General features: G+C 36.8%; 1 protein-coding gene and 1 pseudogene across 1 annotated transcript in view; both read left to right on the forward strand.

Annotated features, from left to right (window-relative positions):
- The window catches only part of LOC141835643 (uncharacterized), a 28,227-nt gene extending 8,356 nt beyond the window's left edge, over window positions 1–19,871 (forward strand). Inside the window, exons 3-9 of the mRNA XM_074723018.1 lie at window positions 8,896–8,990; window positions 9,573–9,641; window positions 10,027–10,142; window positions 10,255–10,309; window positions 17,678–17,798; window positions 17,970–18,017; window positions 19,603–19,871. Coding sequence (XP_074579119.1) covers window positions 8,896–8,990; window positions 9,573–9,641; window positions 10,027–10,142; window positions 10,255–10,309; window positions 17,678–17,798; window positions 17,970–18,017; window positions 19,603–19,871 — 773 coding nt within the window. The remainder of the gene's footprint in view (window positions 1–8,895; window positions 8,991–9,572; window positions 9,642–10,026; window positions 10,143–10,254; window positions 10,310–17,677; window positions 17,799–17,969; window positions 18,018–19,602) is intronic.
- LOC141836005 (photosystem I P700 chlorophyll a apoprotein A1-like) lies at window positions 7,870–8,547 on the forward strand (annotated as a pseudogene).
- Window positions 19,872–20,223: the final 352 nt, after the last annotated feature.

The following is a 20,223-nucleotide window of genomic DNA, read 5'->3' on the forward strand; positions in this document are numbered from 1 at the left end:
TTGTTGGGTCCAAAAGGATGTTCGTATCTCCACAATGGCATGATATTGTCCACTTTGGGCCTAAGCCCTCATGGTTTTGTTCTTGGACTCTCCCCAAAAGGCCTCATGCCAATGGAGATACTTTCCATCCTTTTAACCCCATGATCTTTTCCATGTGCTTTAGATGTGGGACTATGTTTGCATTCTTGCAACTCAACAATCCCCCCCTCAAACAAAGGACCATAGATCCCCCCTGAATCCTCGACCCACCAGGACTTTTTCACCTAGCCGCAACTAGGACTTTTTGCCCCTCGGTCTACCCGACCTACTAGGACTTCTCACTTGGTGTCTGACCCTCTTGATTCAGACATGGGAGCACCCACTTCCTTTGTTTTTAAGGTTAAAAGCACATGGTTAGATCTGGATCATGGCTCATCCGGCGGTTAGTCCGGTGAGAGCGGTCTCGTCTGATACCACTTGTCGGGTCCAAAAGGATGTTCGTATCTTCACAATGGCATGATATTGTCCACTTTGGGCCTAAGCCCTCATGGCTTTGTTCTTGGACTCTCCCCAAAAGGCCTCATGCCAATGGAGATACTTTCCATCCTTTTAACCCCATGATCTTTTCCATGTGCTTTAGATGTGGGACTATGTTTGCATTCTTGCAACCCAACAGTATTGTGATTACCTGAATCAGCAATAGCAGTGATAGAGGAAGATGGAGACTTAAGTGATTCCTGATATTGAGAGAACTTGGCAAATTCTTCTGCAGAGACAAGCACTGATTTATCAGAGGTATCATGAGTGGATGCAATATGAGCCCGATGTTTTTGCTGATTTTTGTACTGAAGCTTTTTGCACTCAAACTTTGTATGACCCGGCTTGCGACAATAGTTACATACAATACTACTAGAATTTGATGTCTGAGTTTCAAAAGCTTACGAATCTCCTCCTTTGTTTCTATTGTGAATAGTTGATCTTTTTAATACGTAATTATTATTGCGGCTCACCAAAGCACCACTAGGTGGAACAGATGTGGTATTTTCTGTACGGAGAATACGGCTAAATACTTCTTGTAGCGAAGAGACCTCAGAACTAGATAGAATTTATGATTTAGCAGATTTAAAGTCAGGTGATAAACCAGCAAGGAAACTCATGATAACCATCTGCTCTCGTTGACGTTGTTGAACCTTTATATCAGGACTAAAGGGTAATAACATATTAAGTTCCTCATATGTCTTTTTGAACGCCATAAAATAATTAATCAGAGGTTGATCTTGTTTTTCCACACGATAAAAAGCTTTACAAACCTCATACATACGGGTGAGATTTCCTTTCCCAGAGTACAAAAAATCCAGATAATCCATCAATTCTTTAACAAATTCACAGTGATTAATCAACCCAATTACCTCATTATCAATATAATTCCGAATCTGAAGGAATAAGCGAGCATCTTCTCTAAGCCATGTCTGTTTTGAATCATCTTTTGGCGGGTCATCAGTCAAGTGTCCATCTTTGTCAATACTTCGTAAATAAAGACGAACAGTTTTACTCCAATCCAAATAGTTTGAGCCATTTAACTTATAATCCGTAATTTTAGACACCACAGGTACCATATCCATTACGATAGAAGATTTATGCTCAGCCATAAAATTTTATTTACAAAAGAAGCCAAATAATTTTGTGCTGTGAGACAAAGAAGAATACCAATTTTGGAGAGAGCCAGTCGCTCTAAATGTATGGCAGCCAGAAGTCGTTCGTGGGAGGCAGAAGCAGATAGTCGAGCAGTGCACTGTACCAATTGACTCTCGTGTCTGTGCTTTAAAGATGGAAGTTCAAGTCTGTAAGAAACAGATTGCTAATTTTAACAAAGCCTATGAGGAGAATGGCTGAGTGGAGACACCAATGGTGGATCAGAACAGAGCTAGCCACTGCAACGGAGCAGAACAGAGCAGAAAGCCACCAAAAAATCAAAGTAGAAAGGCCACGATTTTAAGAAATCGTGGCTAGGGTTTGAAGGGGAAGACGGCGGCCAACGTCGCTGTGCACCGAGCCTCCGAAAATGCCACAGAAAACCTTGAAACTGAGAAGAGGAGGCGGGAGCGATTACCACACTGAGTCGAGGGACATGTCAAGGGCGCTCGACATCTTCGATGATCCACAAGAAGCGGCGGCGGCGGCGGCACTCTCCCAGAGTGGATCTCAGAAGACGAAGTGGTGAGAAGCGACTCGTAGAGGAGGGGAGGCGGCGACGGGCTACGCGCGACACCGGAGCAGAAAGGCGACGCTGTTGTTCCGATCTTTACACCCGCAGCTTCGCGCGAGCGAGAGAAACCGAGGGATCTTGATCGCGATGTGGAGTGCAAAAAGAAAAGTCGGCACCAAAATAATTCTCTGCTCGCGAGCAGAAAGGAGCGCGTCGAGGAAGCCAAAAGCCGAAATTTTCTTCCTCGTGGCGGCATCCCAGAGCTCGCAAGATTGTGGTTGATTATCACTACCAGTTGGGATTGTGAATCCCGTCTGGATGATAATCCACATTTCCATTTGAGTCTTCAGGTGGCATTCCATTTTGGTTTTCCAGTATAGAAAGTCATCACCTGATAAGAGAGATGGTCTTGCGGTGCTGAAGCCTTCTTGGTGGGCCATTGGTCTAGCACACAAGAAAGAAAAGAAAAAAAATGTTCCAAGACTTGGTCTTGGATTAGTAGTGTGGGAGAAGTGAAGAAAAAAAATTGAAAAAAAATCGAAAAACAGTCTTGAATCAGTGGTTGCACTATTTTCAAGAACCCCCGCTCTGATACCAATTGTAGGATCGTTAGAACACGCTAGAGGGGGGTGAATAGCGTGTTACACGCTTTTCGATTTTCGAAAAACTAGAGCGAGTACGGAAGCGAATATAGAGAACGATGCGGAAACGTAAAAAGACAAAGTAAAGAGGTGACACTTTTGTTTTTACTTGGATTACAGCGCAACGCTGCTACTCCAAGGCCCACGGTCCTGGACCGTTTACTCTGGGCAATCCACTAAGTCACTTTCCCCTTTTCGGCAGCAAATGTATCGAAAAAATAATGTAAAAACCGATTACAAGTTTTGAAATAATGGAAATACAGAGTTTGCTTTGTTACCGAACTTTTCGCTTTCTCGGTCGCTCCCCGGAAGTAGATCTCGGTGTCTCGGTGTGAAGTTGAGTAGCTTGGAGCAGGTACAGCACCGACGTCGAAGATGGAAGGCTCGGGAGTCGTGAGAATGGAGTTCGGAGGCTTTCGACTCCAGGCTTGCGTGGCAGATAAAAGTTGGCGGAAAGTCGACGCGCTAACTTCCGAATTCCTGAGTCGACTCTAGGATAACTCGACGCGCTGACGGAGTCGACTCCAGAACCCATCTGAGTCGACTCCAGACCCGAAAATCTACCTTTTCGTCCGGAGTTCGCGTTCGTCCGACTTTTCCTTCCTGCAAAGATGTTAGCTAAAATAACATGTAAAGGATTAAGTTGGTTCACTGAACCAACTACGAGTCTTAATTTCGGATCTCCAGTGAGACCCTGGGTTAGACCGACGCCTAATGTTCCGCTCGGGAACACGTCCTCACCCACTCCACTCGGGAGAATTTACCTGATTGCCAACAGAGTCCTCCTGACTTGTTGGACTTGTGCTCGGCTCTGTCTTTGTCCCCCAGGATTTGTGCTGCAACTGATCCTCCTGATCAGCCCAGTCTTCCGCTGCAACTTGGTCCTCCTGACCAAGCTCAGTCTTCTGCTGCAACTTGGTCTTCCTGACCAAGCCCAGACTTCTGCTGCGGCGTGGTCCTCCTGACCAGCCCAGACTTCACCTGGTGCACTTTGACTCTGCCAAGACTTCATGCCTAGCATCACTAGGATTTAACCTGTCTCCTATAAGCTCAGTTCAACTTGGTTAGCCAAACCACATACTTAATTTGATCCTAGTTCCATAATCAAAACTCTGGTTTGATCTGCTAGTGCTTCCTGCACTAACAATACTAAGTAAAATAATCACATTATTATTAATAATTTAATTAAATAAGTATCAACAATGTACCAACATGATAGATATAGTATTGAAAACATATCATTCTAGTTAGCCACTGAAACTCCAATACAATTAAAAAGTTAAAGCCTTGATCACCATATAAATGAACATATATATTCTGCGTAGGTATCTGCATGTATAACGAATAGTGTGGTGTATAAAGTATAAACAAAGGAAATTCACCAACAAGATGATATAAGCAAGATGAACAAAGGAGTTATCAACATGCCCTTGAGACTTACCACACCATCAACCCTGCTCAATTAGCCTCATTCATTGAGTATTTTCAACTCAACAACCTATATGAACCAAAAGTAAGGATTCACTTGGTCATAGTTTTCTCTACTCCACTTATATAGTTTATACCCATCGAATTTCCCTCTAGGCAAACCAATACTCCTTACCTTTGATGATCTCCTTGTACGACCCCACCCATTTCAATGCAAAGAGAAGTTGAATCTATCAATAAATTGTAGCTAATTGAATAGAGTTGAAAGGACTATTCTTGGCAGAAAGAGAAACTTTTCACTTTCATAGGTGATCGTCACTCAATGTAGGACCATTAGAAATGAAGAACAATGAAGTACCAATTTTACTATGATAAATCACATGGAAACACAAAAGTGCAATAAAGTTATGATCTCATATTATCGATTTTGCAACAAAAGGAACGAAGAAGGTTCGAGGGAACTTTTATTTGCATGAGGGAGAGAGATGGACTATAGGTTTGTTGCTTAACAGACATAAGAAAGGGAGAGGGATGGGGGGAGTTGTTGCTCCTTAGTGCAACATAATGGAGGTGGAATTTGATGTGGACGAGACTAAGATAGATGGGGAAGATTGTGGTGGTCGATTGAGCAACAAGTGACAATCAATGTAAGTGACAACTACCTGGTGAATAAGGAAAGGGGATCAAAGCTAGTACTCCTTGCAGTCCACAAGCAACAGAGGATCAGAGAGGCACTGGGTGAGAGAGACATTCAAGCAGCAACACTTGGTGTACAAGTGGCGAGGATCCACAATTGAGGAGGGCCAACAATCAAAGTGGGGAAGGATGTATCATTAGAGGGATGGTGAAGGGAAAGAGATTTTAAAGGTTTACTATTGAGAATATTGAATCTTACCACTAATCTATTTAATTGAACTAGCTTAACCTAGTTTATCCAAAACTTCTCTAAATTTAGTTGAAATCAAGTCTAGACTAAACCCTAAGCAAACCCAAATATAACCTTAGTTAGCCATTTTAGCACCAAATCAAATTAAATTAGATTCAAATGCAATTAAATTAACATTACAACATATTAGTTCACCACTAAATAGTCTTAGTTCTTTCTAATAACTTAAAATTAACTCTTTTAATCCTCTAGGAACCCCTAATAAACTTCGAATAAAACTTAATTGATTCTGCCTTATTGATGCAGGGGGATCAAGGAATATAGCTAGCTCGCGTGTCTCGACATGCTCGTACTCCATTCTAAGCCTTGACGAGGATCAACCGAGGCTTCCAGTAAGGAACACAGCTAGCCTGTGCTCTCAAACATGCCCGTGCTATATTCTGTGCCTTGACGAGAAGCAAACGAGACTTCCATCAAGGAACACAACCAACCCATGTTGCCTAACATAGTTGTGTTCCATGTCGTGCCTTGACGCAAAGCGATCGAGACTTCCAGTAGGGAATACGACGAGCTTGTGTTACCTGACATGGTTGTGCCCTATGTTGCGTCTTGATGCGGAGCAATTAAAGCAAGGAACATAGTTAGCCCGTGCTATTTGACACGACCATGTTCCATCCTGTATGTGGATGCAGAGCAAATGAGCCTAGAACTTTCATAGGCCATACTTTTTTACTCGAGGTGAACCACGGGAGTTACAACTAGTTAAATCAAAGCTCTACAATTTGTTACCGAGTGTAACTCATAACCCCCCATCTCGGGCCCAAAAAATGTTATTTAAGACCTTTCGGAGGCTCTGAATAATTTTTATTATTGTTTTAGGATTATTTTACGTGTTTTTGCATCTTAGGATTTTTGGTCTATTTAAATAATAATTTAGTTGATGTTAGAGCATTATCTTTTGTTTTGAATCAAATATTTTTCGGCTAAACCTAGAGACAACGTCTCTGCGTGTTAGCGATTTCTTGTCTTCTTTAAAATTGCTCTCTAAAATTCCACTTCTAGAATAATCGTTATTCTGTCCGGCGTTACTTACCCTATAAAAAGCCATTGTAAGAAGAGAGAAGAAGAGGAAGATATATCCATTTTATCCAATGGTCACTTAACTAAAGTGTATTTTATTTTAATTATTTAATCTAGCACAATCTTTATTCATTATTTTAAATCTAACACAACATTAATTTTTTTTCATATCTACCATGTATTCTTTTTTCCAGTATATTACACATTAAGTTTTATCTCACTACTATTAAAATAATAATATGGTGTTCATGTGTCATTATTTCATGTCAACAAGTTGATTGCGTGCATACTAGCGTGGATAATGGAAACATGAACTCATTCTAGATTCAGGTTGTTCTAGATCAAATTACCTAAAAAAATTCACTTTTAAATTTTTAGATATGATTTTTTGACACCCACACAATTTATTTAATGACATGGCATAATGCCATGTTAAACACCACCTCAACATTTTATAGTCGGAAATAGAGTAATTTAATGTGCTATATTTGAAGCAAAAAGAGTACATTATGCTAGATATGAAAAATTTTAAACATGGCGATAGATTAATTAATTAATCCTTTATTTTCATCACATACTCATTTTATGTTTGTATTCATGAACTTGGTAATTTTCTTGAGCACATTTATTTGACTTTTATTCATTTTATGTTGTACAACTTTATTATACCACCATTTGGGCATTGATCTTTTGCATCGTTAAGGTTTTTTGCTAGTTGGTTCCATTATCATAAAACCACTCCAAAATTGGCTTAGTTCCAAGATGTGGAATCCATGTTGAATCACCACCTAGCGGGGTTATTAGGACTTCGGTCTTTTTCTTGGACGGGATACTAAATCCATGTATCTTTACTGATTAACCAATTTCTCGATGTTGGGGTTGATCCTAAAGAAATACCACTTCCTCCTGATATATCTTAAATCAAAATCTTTTGGCTCAACTTTATCCTAGTTTTGTTGAGGGAGCAATCCCTTTTTCACCTTGAATTGGTCAAAATACACAGAATTTCTGACTTCTCATGGAGGATTAGACCCATTAACAAGTGGTCTATGCAAGGTTTAAAATATCGAGCCGTGCCGAAGTTTCGGTTCCAGACCGGAACGATATAGTTTCGGTACCGTATCGTACCGTGCTGGTATAGTTTCGGTATTTTTAAAACATAAAATATATTAATTAAAATAAAAAAATTAATCTAAATATTTAAAAATAAAAAATAAATTTTTTTGATAATTTTATAGGTTTGAATACAACCTATTTAAATTATCCCAAACTATAACTCTGAACTATAGCTAAGAATTGATTATTAAAATCTAATTAAACCTTAAGTTTAAAAAAAAAGAAAAAAGAAAAATCGCGGCTCGCGATTGGTACATGCGGCCTGCGCGCGGAGCGTCGCCGAGCCTGGGCGGCGCCTCCGGCAGTGTCGCTGGTCCCGGGCAGCGCCTCCGATGGCGTCGCCGAGCCCGGGCGACGCCTTCGGAGGCGTTCCACGATCGGAATTTCTGTGCCGGTGCCGGTGCCTCGACGGAACGAAATTTTTCGCCCATATCGTCCGATACGGCTCGAAATTTCAATCTTTGGGTCTATGGTTGACTGATATAGCACATTATCATTTAGTTATTGCTATTTTTTTCTTGATCGCATTTCATATGTATAGAAGTAACTGGGGCATTGGTCATGAACTTAAAGACATTTTAGAGGTTCATAAAGGTCCATTTACATGGCCCTCTATGAAATCCTAAGAACATCATGGCATTCTCAATTATCTCTTAACCTCGCTATGTTAGGTTCTTTAATCATTGTCGTAGCTCACCATATGTATTCCATGCCTCCCTATCCATACCTAGCTATTGACTATTTCGTTGTTCACCCATCACATGTGGATCAGTGGGTTTCTTATAATTGGTGTTGTTGTACATGCAACAAATTTTATGGTAAGAAACTATGATCCAATTACTCAATACAACGATCTATTAGATCATGTCATTAGACACCACGATGCAATCATATCACATCTTAATTGGGTATGTATATTTTTAGGTTATCATAGTTTTGGCTTGCATATTCATAATGATACCATGGGTGCTTTAGGGTGTCCACAAGATATGTTTTCAGATACCATTATATAATTACAACCTATCCTTGCTCAATGGGTACAAAACATCCATGCTTTAGCACCTGGCATAACAACTCCTGGTGCATTAGCAAGTACCAACTTAATTTGGGGAGGTGGTGAGTTGGTAGTGGTAGGCAGCAAAGTTGCTTTATTACCCATTCCTTTAGGGTTTTGTTTCCCTTGTGATGAACTTGGAAGAGGGGGGACGTAAATGAGTAAAATTCTTTAGAATTTATCTTGGCATACTTTAGCATGTGTGGAAGTCTGTCGAGTGACAACATGGTACATACTAAAATTGTTTTGTTCAATTATGAGACAAAAACCTTGCACAGAATTGTACTATAAACTTTGATGATGCTATGAATTTTGTTCTCTGGTTTTGCTTAAATGTGCACAGGCTTTAGTCTCTCTTCTTGTTTTTGTTCTTTTTCTGAATGTAACTTTGATGATACTATGAACTTTGTTCTCTAGCATTGCCTAAATATGTGCACAAGCTTTTGTCTCTCTTCTTGTGTTAGTGTTCATTCTGTTTATTAGCTGTCTGTGGAACCTGTCACAGGATCAACTGCATGGATTGGAAGAGGAATTTCATGTGTTTGTGCCCAGGGAATAAAAACTGAGGCTCACTTAATATTTGATCTTACTTCTTCTCAGGTATTCTCTTAGTTACATCAATTGTTGTCTTATTTGCTTTCTGATGTAACGTCCCTCAGTTAAATGCCTTAGATGGTTGTGCTGATAGTATAGATGCTAGAAGAAAGATATTGTTGGTTATCTTGATATACATAACAAATGTATCCCTTACAATTTTGTGTGAATAATAGCATGGATGACAAGGGTGGTGGTGATAACCCCTGTAAATGTGTTTAGGTTATGTATTCTTTTAGACTCTGCTTTTGGAATTGAGATATATTGCATACAAAAAGGTATTGTAGGTATGCTTTTTATCGACTCTGCTTTTGGAATTGAGATATCTTGGAAATGCTAGTTTTTTTTCATTATTTTGGTAAGCTTTCTCCAGTGTCTACTAGATTGTCTATGCTTGACAATACTGTGTGATGCTAATTTTCTTTTGTGATAAACTTTCATCCTCTTCCACTCCATGGTGTAGGTTTCCTATCCTTATTCTGCAGACAAATATTGCATCAATAACATCTCTTAATAGTATAAGATCTTGCTTTCTGATATTCGAAAGATGAATGAAGGCCATGAACTAATGATTATTCACACATGCAGGAGGAATGTTTGCATAGGCTACAAAGACGGATTGCTGTTGTTTATGATAGTACGAAGAAAGAGCATCAGGTATTTAACTTAGAAAGACAATGTTTCACTTTGTTTGTATCTCAATTGGAATTCGGTGTTACTATGGTCACTATTTTTCCTACTGACAATGATCGTAAGTAATTGAAGCGATTCTCAATGATCTAGAAAGTTCGAAATTTAAGATCTGCTACTTCGGATACACTTCAGTGGGGTTTTTTTTTTTGAGCTGATTGTTTTTGGCAGTCATTGTAGTTCTTTGGAAAAAAAGAATGAAGTGCTAATCATTTACTTTGTAAGTTTGTACTTTAGTCTTAATCTAGAATTGCAATTAACAGCGATAATTTCTCTTAGTTGAACCTAAATGCATTGATATATTTGTAGAATTTCCTGATAGTATTCTATCCAAGTCACTGAAATTTTCTAGGAACCATTGAGGGCCCTATGGTGTGCTGCTTATCCTGGTGTTGAACTCCTTGGTTTAATATCTGAACAGTGGAAGGATATGGGATGGCAAGGAAAAGATCCTTCCACAGATTTTAGGTATTAACACTTTTGTTCACTAAAGGAATTTTGCTAGGCTGCATTTAATTCCTCTGTATTTGTATGATTCTGAAGCTATCTTTTATTTTTGCTTTTGTTTTTGTTGATGTAGGGGTGGCGGTTTCATATCCGTGGAAAACATGCTTTTCTTTGCCAGAAACTATCCAGTAAGTTATAGTTTTACTGCTAATTAATAAAGTATGATTGAAGACAGTTTATATTTGACCAATATTTTCAAGAGTATGAATCAGTGATGGATATAAGTAGCGATCTCCTATAGAAGTAAATAAAGATTCTAAAGTTCAAATTTTAATTTGGCATACTTTAAAAAATGGTGAGCCTATTTGAGAAATGATATAAAGTTCCATATTCCAAGGCTTGAAAGTTAAAGTTTGGAAGAGTCAACTATAAAGTGCAGTAATTCCCAGCAATTCCTATGTATTTCAATTTCTAATGCTTGGAAAATTGAAGCGTCAATTAAGAGTTTTTATGAATCGTTATATTTTCTATGCGAGTCTTTATGAATACTTTATTTTTCATATGTGAGTCTTTATGAGTTTTTTGTGTTTGAAAAATCCATCTATTAGTATAAATATATATGTTATATGCTAGAACATGGAATAGAAATTAAGTTTTTGAAAATTTTCTTAGATTGTCCTGATGCAATCTCCCTACGGTCCTTAGGTGTAATACCTAATTTTATAAAATGTTTCTACACTTCTTTACATCTAATTTCAGATTCGTAGTCTTTCTTTAGATTTCTACTCTACAAACCTTCCAACACTCGATCTCTCTTCTTGTGCTACATCATATTTGGTATTTGAGCTGAAGCTAACAAGAGATAAATTTTGTCATTCATAGCACCCCTTAAGTCCAAATAAGTGCTAGACATTCACTGAATATCCACAAAATGCCGAAGACAACCCTATAGACCAAGGTGTTCAAGAAATTCTTGAACAACTAGTTGAACATGATACTCTAGAAAATGGTTAGACAACATTACGAAGATCTACTCTTAGTGACTACATAGTGTATCTACAAGAGTCGGACTGCGTGATAGGCACTGGAAGTGATTCTCAAAGTTTTTACAAGATATGAGTTGCAAAGAAAAAAACATTAGTATGATATCATGACAAATGAGATGAATTCTATGACATCAAACGACGTTTGGGATCTTGTAGAGTTGCCTCATGATGTAAAAGCCTTTGGGTGTAAATGGGTATATAAAGTTAAGAAAGATTCACAAGGTAACACAAAAAGATATAAGGCCAAAAGGAAAGAATCCACTAAGTAGGAATTAGTTCTCCTGTATCTAAGAAAGATTCTTTTAGTATCATCATGGCATTAGTTGTACTATTTGATTTGGAGTTGCAACAAATGAATGTTAAAGCAACCTTTCTTAGGGGAGTACTAGAAGATGAGATTTACATGAAATTAACCAAAGGTTCTTTTCAAGTAATGGTGAGCATTTGGTTTGTCACGTGATATCTAAGAAAGATTCTTTAAGTATCATCATGGCATTAGTTGTACTATTTGATTTGGAGTTGCAACAAATGAATGTTAAGCAACCTTTCTTAGGGGAGTACTAGAAGATGAGATTTACATGAAATTAACCAAAGGTTCTTTTCTAGTAATGGTGTGCATTTGGTTTGTCACGTGATATCTAAAGTTCCTTAATGTTGTCTCTTCATTCAATTTTGTAGAAAACATTATGATCAATGTATATGATAGTTAATGAGAGTAAACTTTTCTTATCTTATATCAAGGTGACATTTTTACTTACGCCAATCATAAGAGTACACCATATGAGGTGAAACAATTATTCTCTAAAAACTTTGATATGAAAGATGTGGATGATGCATCTTATGTTATTGGTATTAAAATTCATAAAGATAGACATCAAGGTATCTTAAGATTGTGTCAAGTAACCTATATTAAAAGTTTGGTAGAAAATTAAAAAGACGTCTCTTATTATCATTATCATCAAAAGAGCACCCCATTTGAGAAAATATCAAAATGTGCGCCACCTATAAATTTCTATCTAAAATAACCCTACATGATCCACCTTGAAACTATTTTGACTAAAACCACACCACCTTGTATTTGCTTTAGTCAAAACTGCTCTACCTTGGAGATGCTTTGACCGAAGCTGCTCCACCTGCTTGGTCCAAAGCAATTCTAACTTGGAGTTGTTTTGGCTAAACCAAAGCAACTCTACCTTGGAGTTGTTTTGACCAAAGCAACTCCATCTTCAAAACTAGCCTAAGGCAGTTCCATCTTAGAGATGGTTTGACTCAATTTTGGTCAAAATATCACCACCTGCTTTAATCAAATAGTTTTATCTTAGAGCTGTTTTGATTCAATTTTAGTCAAAATAACACCACCTACTTTATACAAAGCAGTTCCATCTTCCATCTCGAAGCTATTTTGACCCAATTTTGGTCAAAATAACACCACCTTGGAATTGCTTTGTACTAAGCAAATCCAAGGTGGTGTAGCTCCAAGACGAGTGGAGCACAAAGGAGTATTTTGGATAGAAAATTATAAGTGGGACACTCTTTTAATAATTTTTAAAATAGGAGCACCCTTTTGATGATATAGATAAAAAAGAATGCTCTTTTAATTTTTGCCATAATGTTTTGAAGAGATTTAGAATGAAGGATTTTGTACCAAGTGTAGCTCCTATCATAAAAGCTAATAAATTTAGTGTAAGTCAATGTCTAAAGAATGACTTTAAGAGGGAAGAAATGAAGAACATTCCATATGTTTCAACTGTTGGAAATCTAATATGTGTGCAAGTCTGCACAAGACGAGGCATTGCATTTGTAATTAGAATGTTAGGACAATATCAAAGTAATCTTGAGAAGCACCACTGGAAAACTATAAAGAAAGTAATAAGATACCTTTAAGACACCAAAAACTATAGTTTGAAATCTCGTACCGTGTTGGACGAAACGGTCGAAATCTATTGTTCTGTTAAATTATCGAAACTCAATGCAACTCGGCATTAAGGTTTAAAATCTCAAGTCGTGCCGTAGTTTTGGTCTTTGACCTGAAAGATACTATTTCAGTATCGTGTCGACGCTCTAATGTATGGTGTTGGTAATAGTTTAGAGGTTGAAGGAAGAAGAAGATGAAGCAAAGGATGTGTTGAGTGATATCGAATTTTGGTAAGTTATTGAAATAATATGTTTCCACCGTTTTGTCCGGCATAGTATAAGATTTAAAACTTGCTTGGTACAAACTCCTTTCTACTCTTCATCTTCTTCCTTCTTCAGCTCCAATCCAAAACATGCATCATTTCAGTCAAAGATCGAAACTTCGGCATGACTCAAGGTTTTGAACCTTCTCAAAAACTACATGTTTATGTACAAACATATTCAATATTTGGAAGTAGTAAGCTACTCCATTACAAACTTTGCTGGCTATGTTGATTCTTTGAAATTAACATCTGGATATATATTTTGTTAGCTAGAGAAGCTGTATTTTGGAAAAGTATGAAGCACACTGTTACATCCACTATGCATGTTGAGTTTGTGGCTTATTTTAAGGTTACATCTCATGGTGTATGGTTAAGGAGTGACATTTCTAGTCTTAGAGTTGTAGACTCTATCTTAAGCCATTGAGGATATTTTGTGATAATTCATCTTAAGCCATTGAGGATATTTTGTGATAATTTAGTAGCATTCTTTATGGCTAAGAATGACATAAGTGGAAGGAATTGCAAACACATTCAAATTAAATATTTAGCAATAAGAAGAACATTTCAAGAAAAACTAGTGGTTATTGAATAAATTTGCACTGAATTGATGATAGTCGATCCTTTAACAGAGGGCATAACCATCATTAAAGTTTAAGCATCATGTGAATGGAACTTGGTTTCTTTGTTTGATTTTTGTCGTATAGATGCTCTTTTGGAAACTCTATGTTAAGAAACTTTCTTATTTTTGTTTTATTTGTGTACACATTCTTTTTTTCGCAGAAATATCACTGGACTTTGGATGAACATAGGGTTCATTCATTAAGAATATTGTTTAAGAAACACAATATAGAGTAATACAAGAAAGATAATACTCGCTTTAGAAGACTTGTTTCCATGATTCATTTATTCCATTTCTTATTGTGATATATCAACTAAGTGGGAGAATGTTAGATAAATATTTCAAATATTATTTATATGTCTTATTATCAAGATTTGAATGAGATTTTGATATGTCATATATATCGGTCATATATATCAAGATTCTAAAGAATATTTTATATTGTTTTTCTCATGTATATCTTCCTTTTTGTTTGTTGGACAGAATGGGAAACTCCTAAATTTTTCGTGCATAATGATTAACTCTGAGAATTTTCTTTGTTGAATACTTCTCTTCGTGAACAAATGATATGAGAGTTACAAGATGGAGGGGCAACAAGTCATTTTGGTAGGTATAAGACTCAATGGTTGAAGACCATTTCTATTGGCCTTGTCTTAGGAAAGATGTGACCAACATTGTTTTTTGGTGTCACATATGTCACTTATCCAGAGGAAGAGGGAAAAATAGAGGTATATATATGCCACTAGTTGTGCCACACAAACCTTGGCAGATCTAAGCATGGATTTCGTGCTTAGTTTGCCTAAAACCATTAGAGGGCATTACTTTATATTTGTGATGGTGGATCATTTTTCAAAAATGATATACTTTATCCCATGCTCAAAAACTTCAGATGTTGTCCACATTGCTAAACTTTTCTTCAAGGAAGTTGTTCGTTTTTATGGTCTGCCATTAACAATTGTTTATGATCAAGATGTGAAGTCTACAAGCTACTTCTGATGAAACTGATGGAAATTGATGAATATAAAGTTGAAGTTTTTCTCTTTTTCCACTCTCAAACATAAGATAGAGGTAGTCAATAGAAGTTTGGGTATGCTTCTTAGAAAGTCAATCGATTTGGTTCATTTACCATTGGACGCAAAACCAAGTGCTGTCCTGACAAGCAAGCACGTACAATACATAGATGATGATGTGAGATGAAAAATTACTCTAAGCAATGAAAGATATAAGAGACATGTTGAATGCATGCTGATTTGAAGGAAGAAAGTTTTTTGAATTTGAGGAAGATGATATGTATGGTTTGTATAAGGCTAGAACGATATCTAAAAAGGGTTTATAAGAAATTTCATTCAACGAATGTTGGTCTTTATAAAATTCTAAAGAAAATAAACTTTAATGCTTATTTCCTTAATGTACCAACACACATAGGTATTAGCAACATCTTCAACATTGAGGATCTTACCATATACTTTAAACATAAAGACGTAATGGCAAGTAATGAATCAAATGCTCGTCTACCATCAATTCAAATATTGAGAGAAGAAATTGAAGATGCTAGAAAAGTGAGGTGGTTATTAAAAGTATATTGTCAAATGGAAGGCATTCCCTTTCTGAATATGCATGGATTACTGATGCTGAATTTTTATGAAAGATTGCATGCTTTTAATTTGCTAGGGACGAGTTTTTCTTACCTGGAGAGCTGATGAAGACAAGTGACAATCTCCTATAGAAACACAAGAATAAAGATTCTAAGGCCCAATTTTTAATTCGTCACTCTTTGGAAAATGATAAGCATATTTGGGAAATGATATAAAGTTTAGTTCCAAGGCTTGTAAATCAAATTTTGGAAGAGTCAACTATAAAGTCCAACAATTCCCAGCAATTCCGATGTTTTAGAAATTGAGTTCTTGAGAATTTTCTTAAGTTGTGTGATGTAATCTCCCTAAGTTATGATGCCTAAGAACACTTAGGTGTGATACTTAAGCTTCTACAGTCTTTGCACACTGTTTTACTACCAAATTTCAGATTCCTACTCTCTCTTCAGAGCTTCCTGCTCCACAAACCTTCCAAAACTCAATCTCTCTTCCTTAGCTGGATCAATCAGATCTAACTTTTGTGGCTCACCTCACATGAAAATTAATTTGATGTGCTTCCCTCCTTGGTTACAAAACTAATTGGTCATCCATATAAACATCATTCTGTTTATAACTGTTTTACTTACAACAGACTTCATGACTGTCAATGCTTTTGACTTTAAGGCTTAAACATTACTCAGATTTGCTCTTTCTGTATCCTGGTTCAACCACAACTCTCATAAGAGTCTTGTTCATTTGTACTCCGTGTTACTTAAAACTAAAAATTCACGTTGGTATAGATCTTCATGGTAAGTAAGCAGCTGTGAAGAATCTTGAGTTGCCCTAGTATTCTAGTATGAAGACAAGATTTCTTGTAACTAGAACCATTTAAGGTTTATCTGCATGGTGATCTTGTTTGTACTCTTCTGACTAATCTTGCTGAGGGAAAGTCTAGGTAAGACTTAGTTTTCTTTAAATTGAAGTACTGAGAGAAGCTCGTTGACAGAAACTACTCTGTGCAGTCATATGGAGAATTCAATCCAGGAATTCCTACATTCTTGGCGATACAGAATTATCCATAGGCATCAATTTAGCATTTTCAAAGCACGGGTCCATTTGGACAACATATTATGCCTTAAATTTCAATTAAAATAATTTTAAAAAAATTATTTATCTTATAAGATTTAAAAAGTATATATATAAATCTCAAGTTACTTGGATTTTATAGAATTGTTTTATTTATAAAAAATATTATAATAATTTAGTTTCATAAAATCTTTGTAAAATTGTGTTATAATATTTGGATTTTACAACAAGAATAGCAATCAAGCCTTGTCCTAGTAAGTAGGGTCGGATATATGGATCCTCCTACGCTATTAGATTCTATCCCCTACTATATTATCATATATATTTAAATAAATATTATCTTATTTTATTATTATTATCCAAGTCTTCTTTGATCTTTCTTTTTCTCATTTAATATGTATATTTATCATAATTTCATATCGCTTGACTCGCATTGTCTGACTAAATCATTTATTGGTATTGGGCGTTTAAGTACATATTTATACTATCTTAAGTCATAAAATTTAGATTTTAAAAAAAAATCAGATTTTATAATATCAGATTTGGGATTTCACTAATTTTATTGGAAAATTTTGCTTTATAAAATATTTACAAAATGTTGAAACTAAATTTGGATTTTGTAAAATTAAAATTCAGATTAGTAAAGTATAGCAATTTATTTGAAAATTTTGAATATCATATATTCAGATTTTACAAAATTAAAATTTGGATTTCTCCAATTTGAATTTATTATAAAAATTAATGGGAGGGATGAAAGAGACATACAATAAAAGTAGGGACTCCCTTTTTAATGGTTTTGAAAAAAGGGACACCTACTTGATATCTTTGGTAAAAATGGGTTTCCTTTTGATTATTTGCTAGAATTTCTTTTGCATAGTCATTTACAGTTATGGTTATTTTTCTTATGTTCTAGTTCTGAGACTTTTGTGAGTGAAAACCCATGTAGGCCTTTATCTGGCAGGATATGTTTGAGTAATTACAGTCTAGGAAAGAGCTCTGTTTGAATTCCAAGACATTTTAGGGAATGAAAACTGATCATGAAAAATTATACTTGCAGGCATCCTTTCAAGATCTTCTCCAAAAACAGAATGGAGAACGAGCACTATGGGAATACCCTTTTGCAGTAGCTGGTGTTAATATCACATTCATGCTCATACAAATGCTTGATCTTCAACTTGGTTTGTATTTCATCTTATTATAAGTTTACTTGCTTTTTAGCTAAGCTAATGAAGTTGAGCTAGAACTTTATAGATGACTGATTAGAAGCATCTGTTGAAATATGGGACTATTTATCTATGAAACAATAAAATTCTAGCAAGGCCACTAATTAACTTTTGTAATGACTGCAGCCAAACCCAGGTCGTTTATTGCAGCTGTCTTTCTGAAGTTACTTTCAGGTACGAATCTGAACTTGTTTTTCGTTTAAGCACTGTAAGTTTGCTTTGACGATTTTTTGACAATTAAAATTCATACTGTTCGATGCTGAATTTATGACCTTGATCCTTACTAATATATATGTAATGTCAACGTAGTCCTTTTTTCTTCTAAATTCTAATTGTGTCCTGGAGTAACTGGACTTCTAGTCTGGGTTTTAGTGCTATCACAATAAACAATTTGTTTGAATAAGTAGAGTATTTATGAATCTCCTGAGATCTGCCAATTTTGGTTTCATTAAGAGGGAAAGAAATTTTGAATTGCTGTTATTGATAAGAGAGGACAAATGTTTTGAAAAAGGGTCAGTGATTGAACTGATGAGAATACCAGTTTGATGGTTCATTGGTTGAACTATCAAACTTTGGTTGAACCAGTACCCCTTTGCTGTAAGATTGAATCCACTGGTAATCTTTTCAAAAGAAATCGCCAATCAAAAATTAAGATTTTAGAAACCAGTAATTTACTCCATATTGTCGCCCCCATGCTCCACACCTGACGATGATCTCGAATATAATTCCATGCAGATTTCATAGAGAATAATCCCTTAGGTGATGGCTTCCAAATCATCATAGAACCTTCTCCCCGCTATAAGACACATCCGGCCACCTCCTTAGCCATCACGGGTGGCAAGACAGCCCTCAACATGTCTCCGTTCCAACCTTCCTCCTCCCTAAAATCCGAGACTACAACCTCCCGATTTCCAACAATATCATAAGATCAAAATAAAGGTCCTCTATCAAGCCACCCATCAAATCAAGGGTTAGGATTTAGGGTTTAGGGTTTATGGTTTAGGGGTTTAGGATTTAGGATTTAGGATTTAGGGTTTAGGGTTTAGGGTTTAGTGGTTAGGGATTAGGGGTTAGGGTTTAGCGGTTAGGGGTTAGGAGTTAGGGTTTAGGGGTTTAGGGTTTAGAGTTTAGGATTTAGGGGGTTAGGGTTTAGGGGTTTAGGTTTAAGGTTTAGGGTTTAGCGGTTAGGGGTTAGGGTTTAGGGTTTAGGGTTTAGGATTTAGGGGTTTAGGGTTTAGGGGTTTAGGGTTTTGTATTTAGGGTTTAGGGTTTAGGGGTTTAGGGGTTTAGGGTTTAGGGTTTAGGATTTAGGGTTTACGATTTAGGATTTAGTTTTTTAAGGGTTTAGAGTTTACGATTTATGATTTAATATTTTTAGAATTTATGGTTAGTCTAATAAATTAGAATTTATGGTTAGTCAAACTAAATTAGAATAATAACTAATAAGATTAAAATAAATACAATTATAAATAAAAATTAAACAAATTTCTAAAACAACTATACTTATAAATATACCTCAAGTCGGTATCTCTCCAATTTATTTCGTCCACGTAAATTATAAACCTGCACAAACAACATTAAAAATTAATTAATAAATTAATTATTTCAATATAGTTAAGCAACAACTAAAAAATCTGTATTAATTAATCAACAATTAATCAATTAATTATTCAATTAATTAATCAACAATTAAGCAAAAATTAGAAAAATCAGTGGTCGCTGCAGCTAACAACCGCCTCGTGCACCTAATGGCCACCAGCCGCCACGACCAGCGTCACCCATGGTCGGCGACCACCAGCCGCCGCAGCCAACGGCACCCACGGCCAGCGGCACCCACGGCCGGCGCCCCGCGGCCAGAGGGCCAGCGGCACCCGCACGGCCAGTGGCACCCGTGGCCAGCGGCCGCCGCGGCCAGCTGCCCGCGGCGACAGCCGGCTCTTCCTCAGCCTATGCGACGTCGAGCAGCGCGATGGAGAAGGAATAGAAGGGAGGAAAACCCCTTACCTAGCTTGGAGCTGCCTTCGTTGAAGAAAGGAGAGAAGCTGTGGCTGATTTCCGGCTATTTCTGGCAGCGGCGTGAACAGATTGCGCGAGAGAAAGGAGGGGAAGAGAAAACCCTAGATTGGGTCAGTGAGAATTGGGCCAGATCTAGGGTATAAGTGAAAATTTTGGTGACAAAATAGATTCGTCGCTATTTTGTGACGAAACTGCGTTTCGTCGTCGATTTGGCAATGAAACTCTGTTTCGTCGCAAAATAGCGATGAAACGGTGTTTCGTCGAAACGCTGTTTCGTCGCCAAATCAGTGACGAACTTGGCGACGAAACTGGGTTTCATCCCCAAGTTTTGTCAAATTTTGGACAAGGAGCGGGTATCGGGGAA

Source organism: Curcuma longa, chromosome 10 (genome assembly GCF_044706935.1).
Source record: "Curcuma longa cultivar G26 ecotype Majalengka, Jawa Barat chromosome 10, ITB_CL_G26_1.1, whole genome shotgun sequence".
Lineage (NCBI taxonomy): Eukaryota > Viridiplantae > Streptophyta > Magnoliopsida > Zingiberales > Zingiberaceae > Curcuma > Curcuma longa.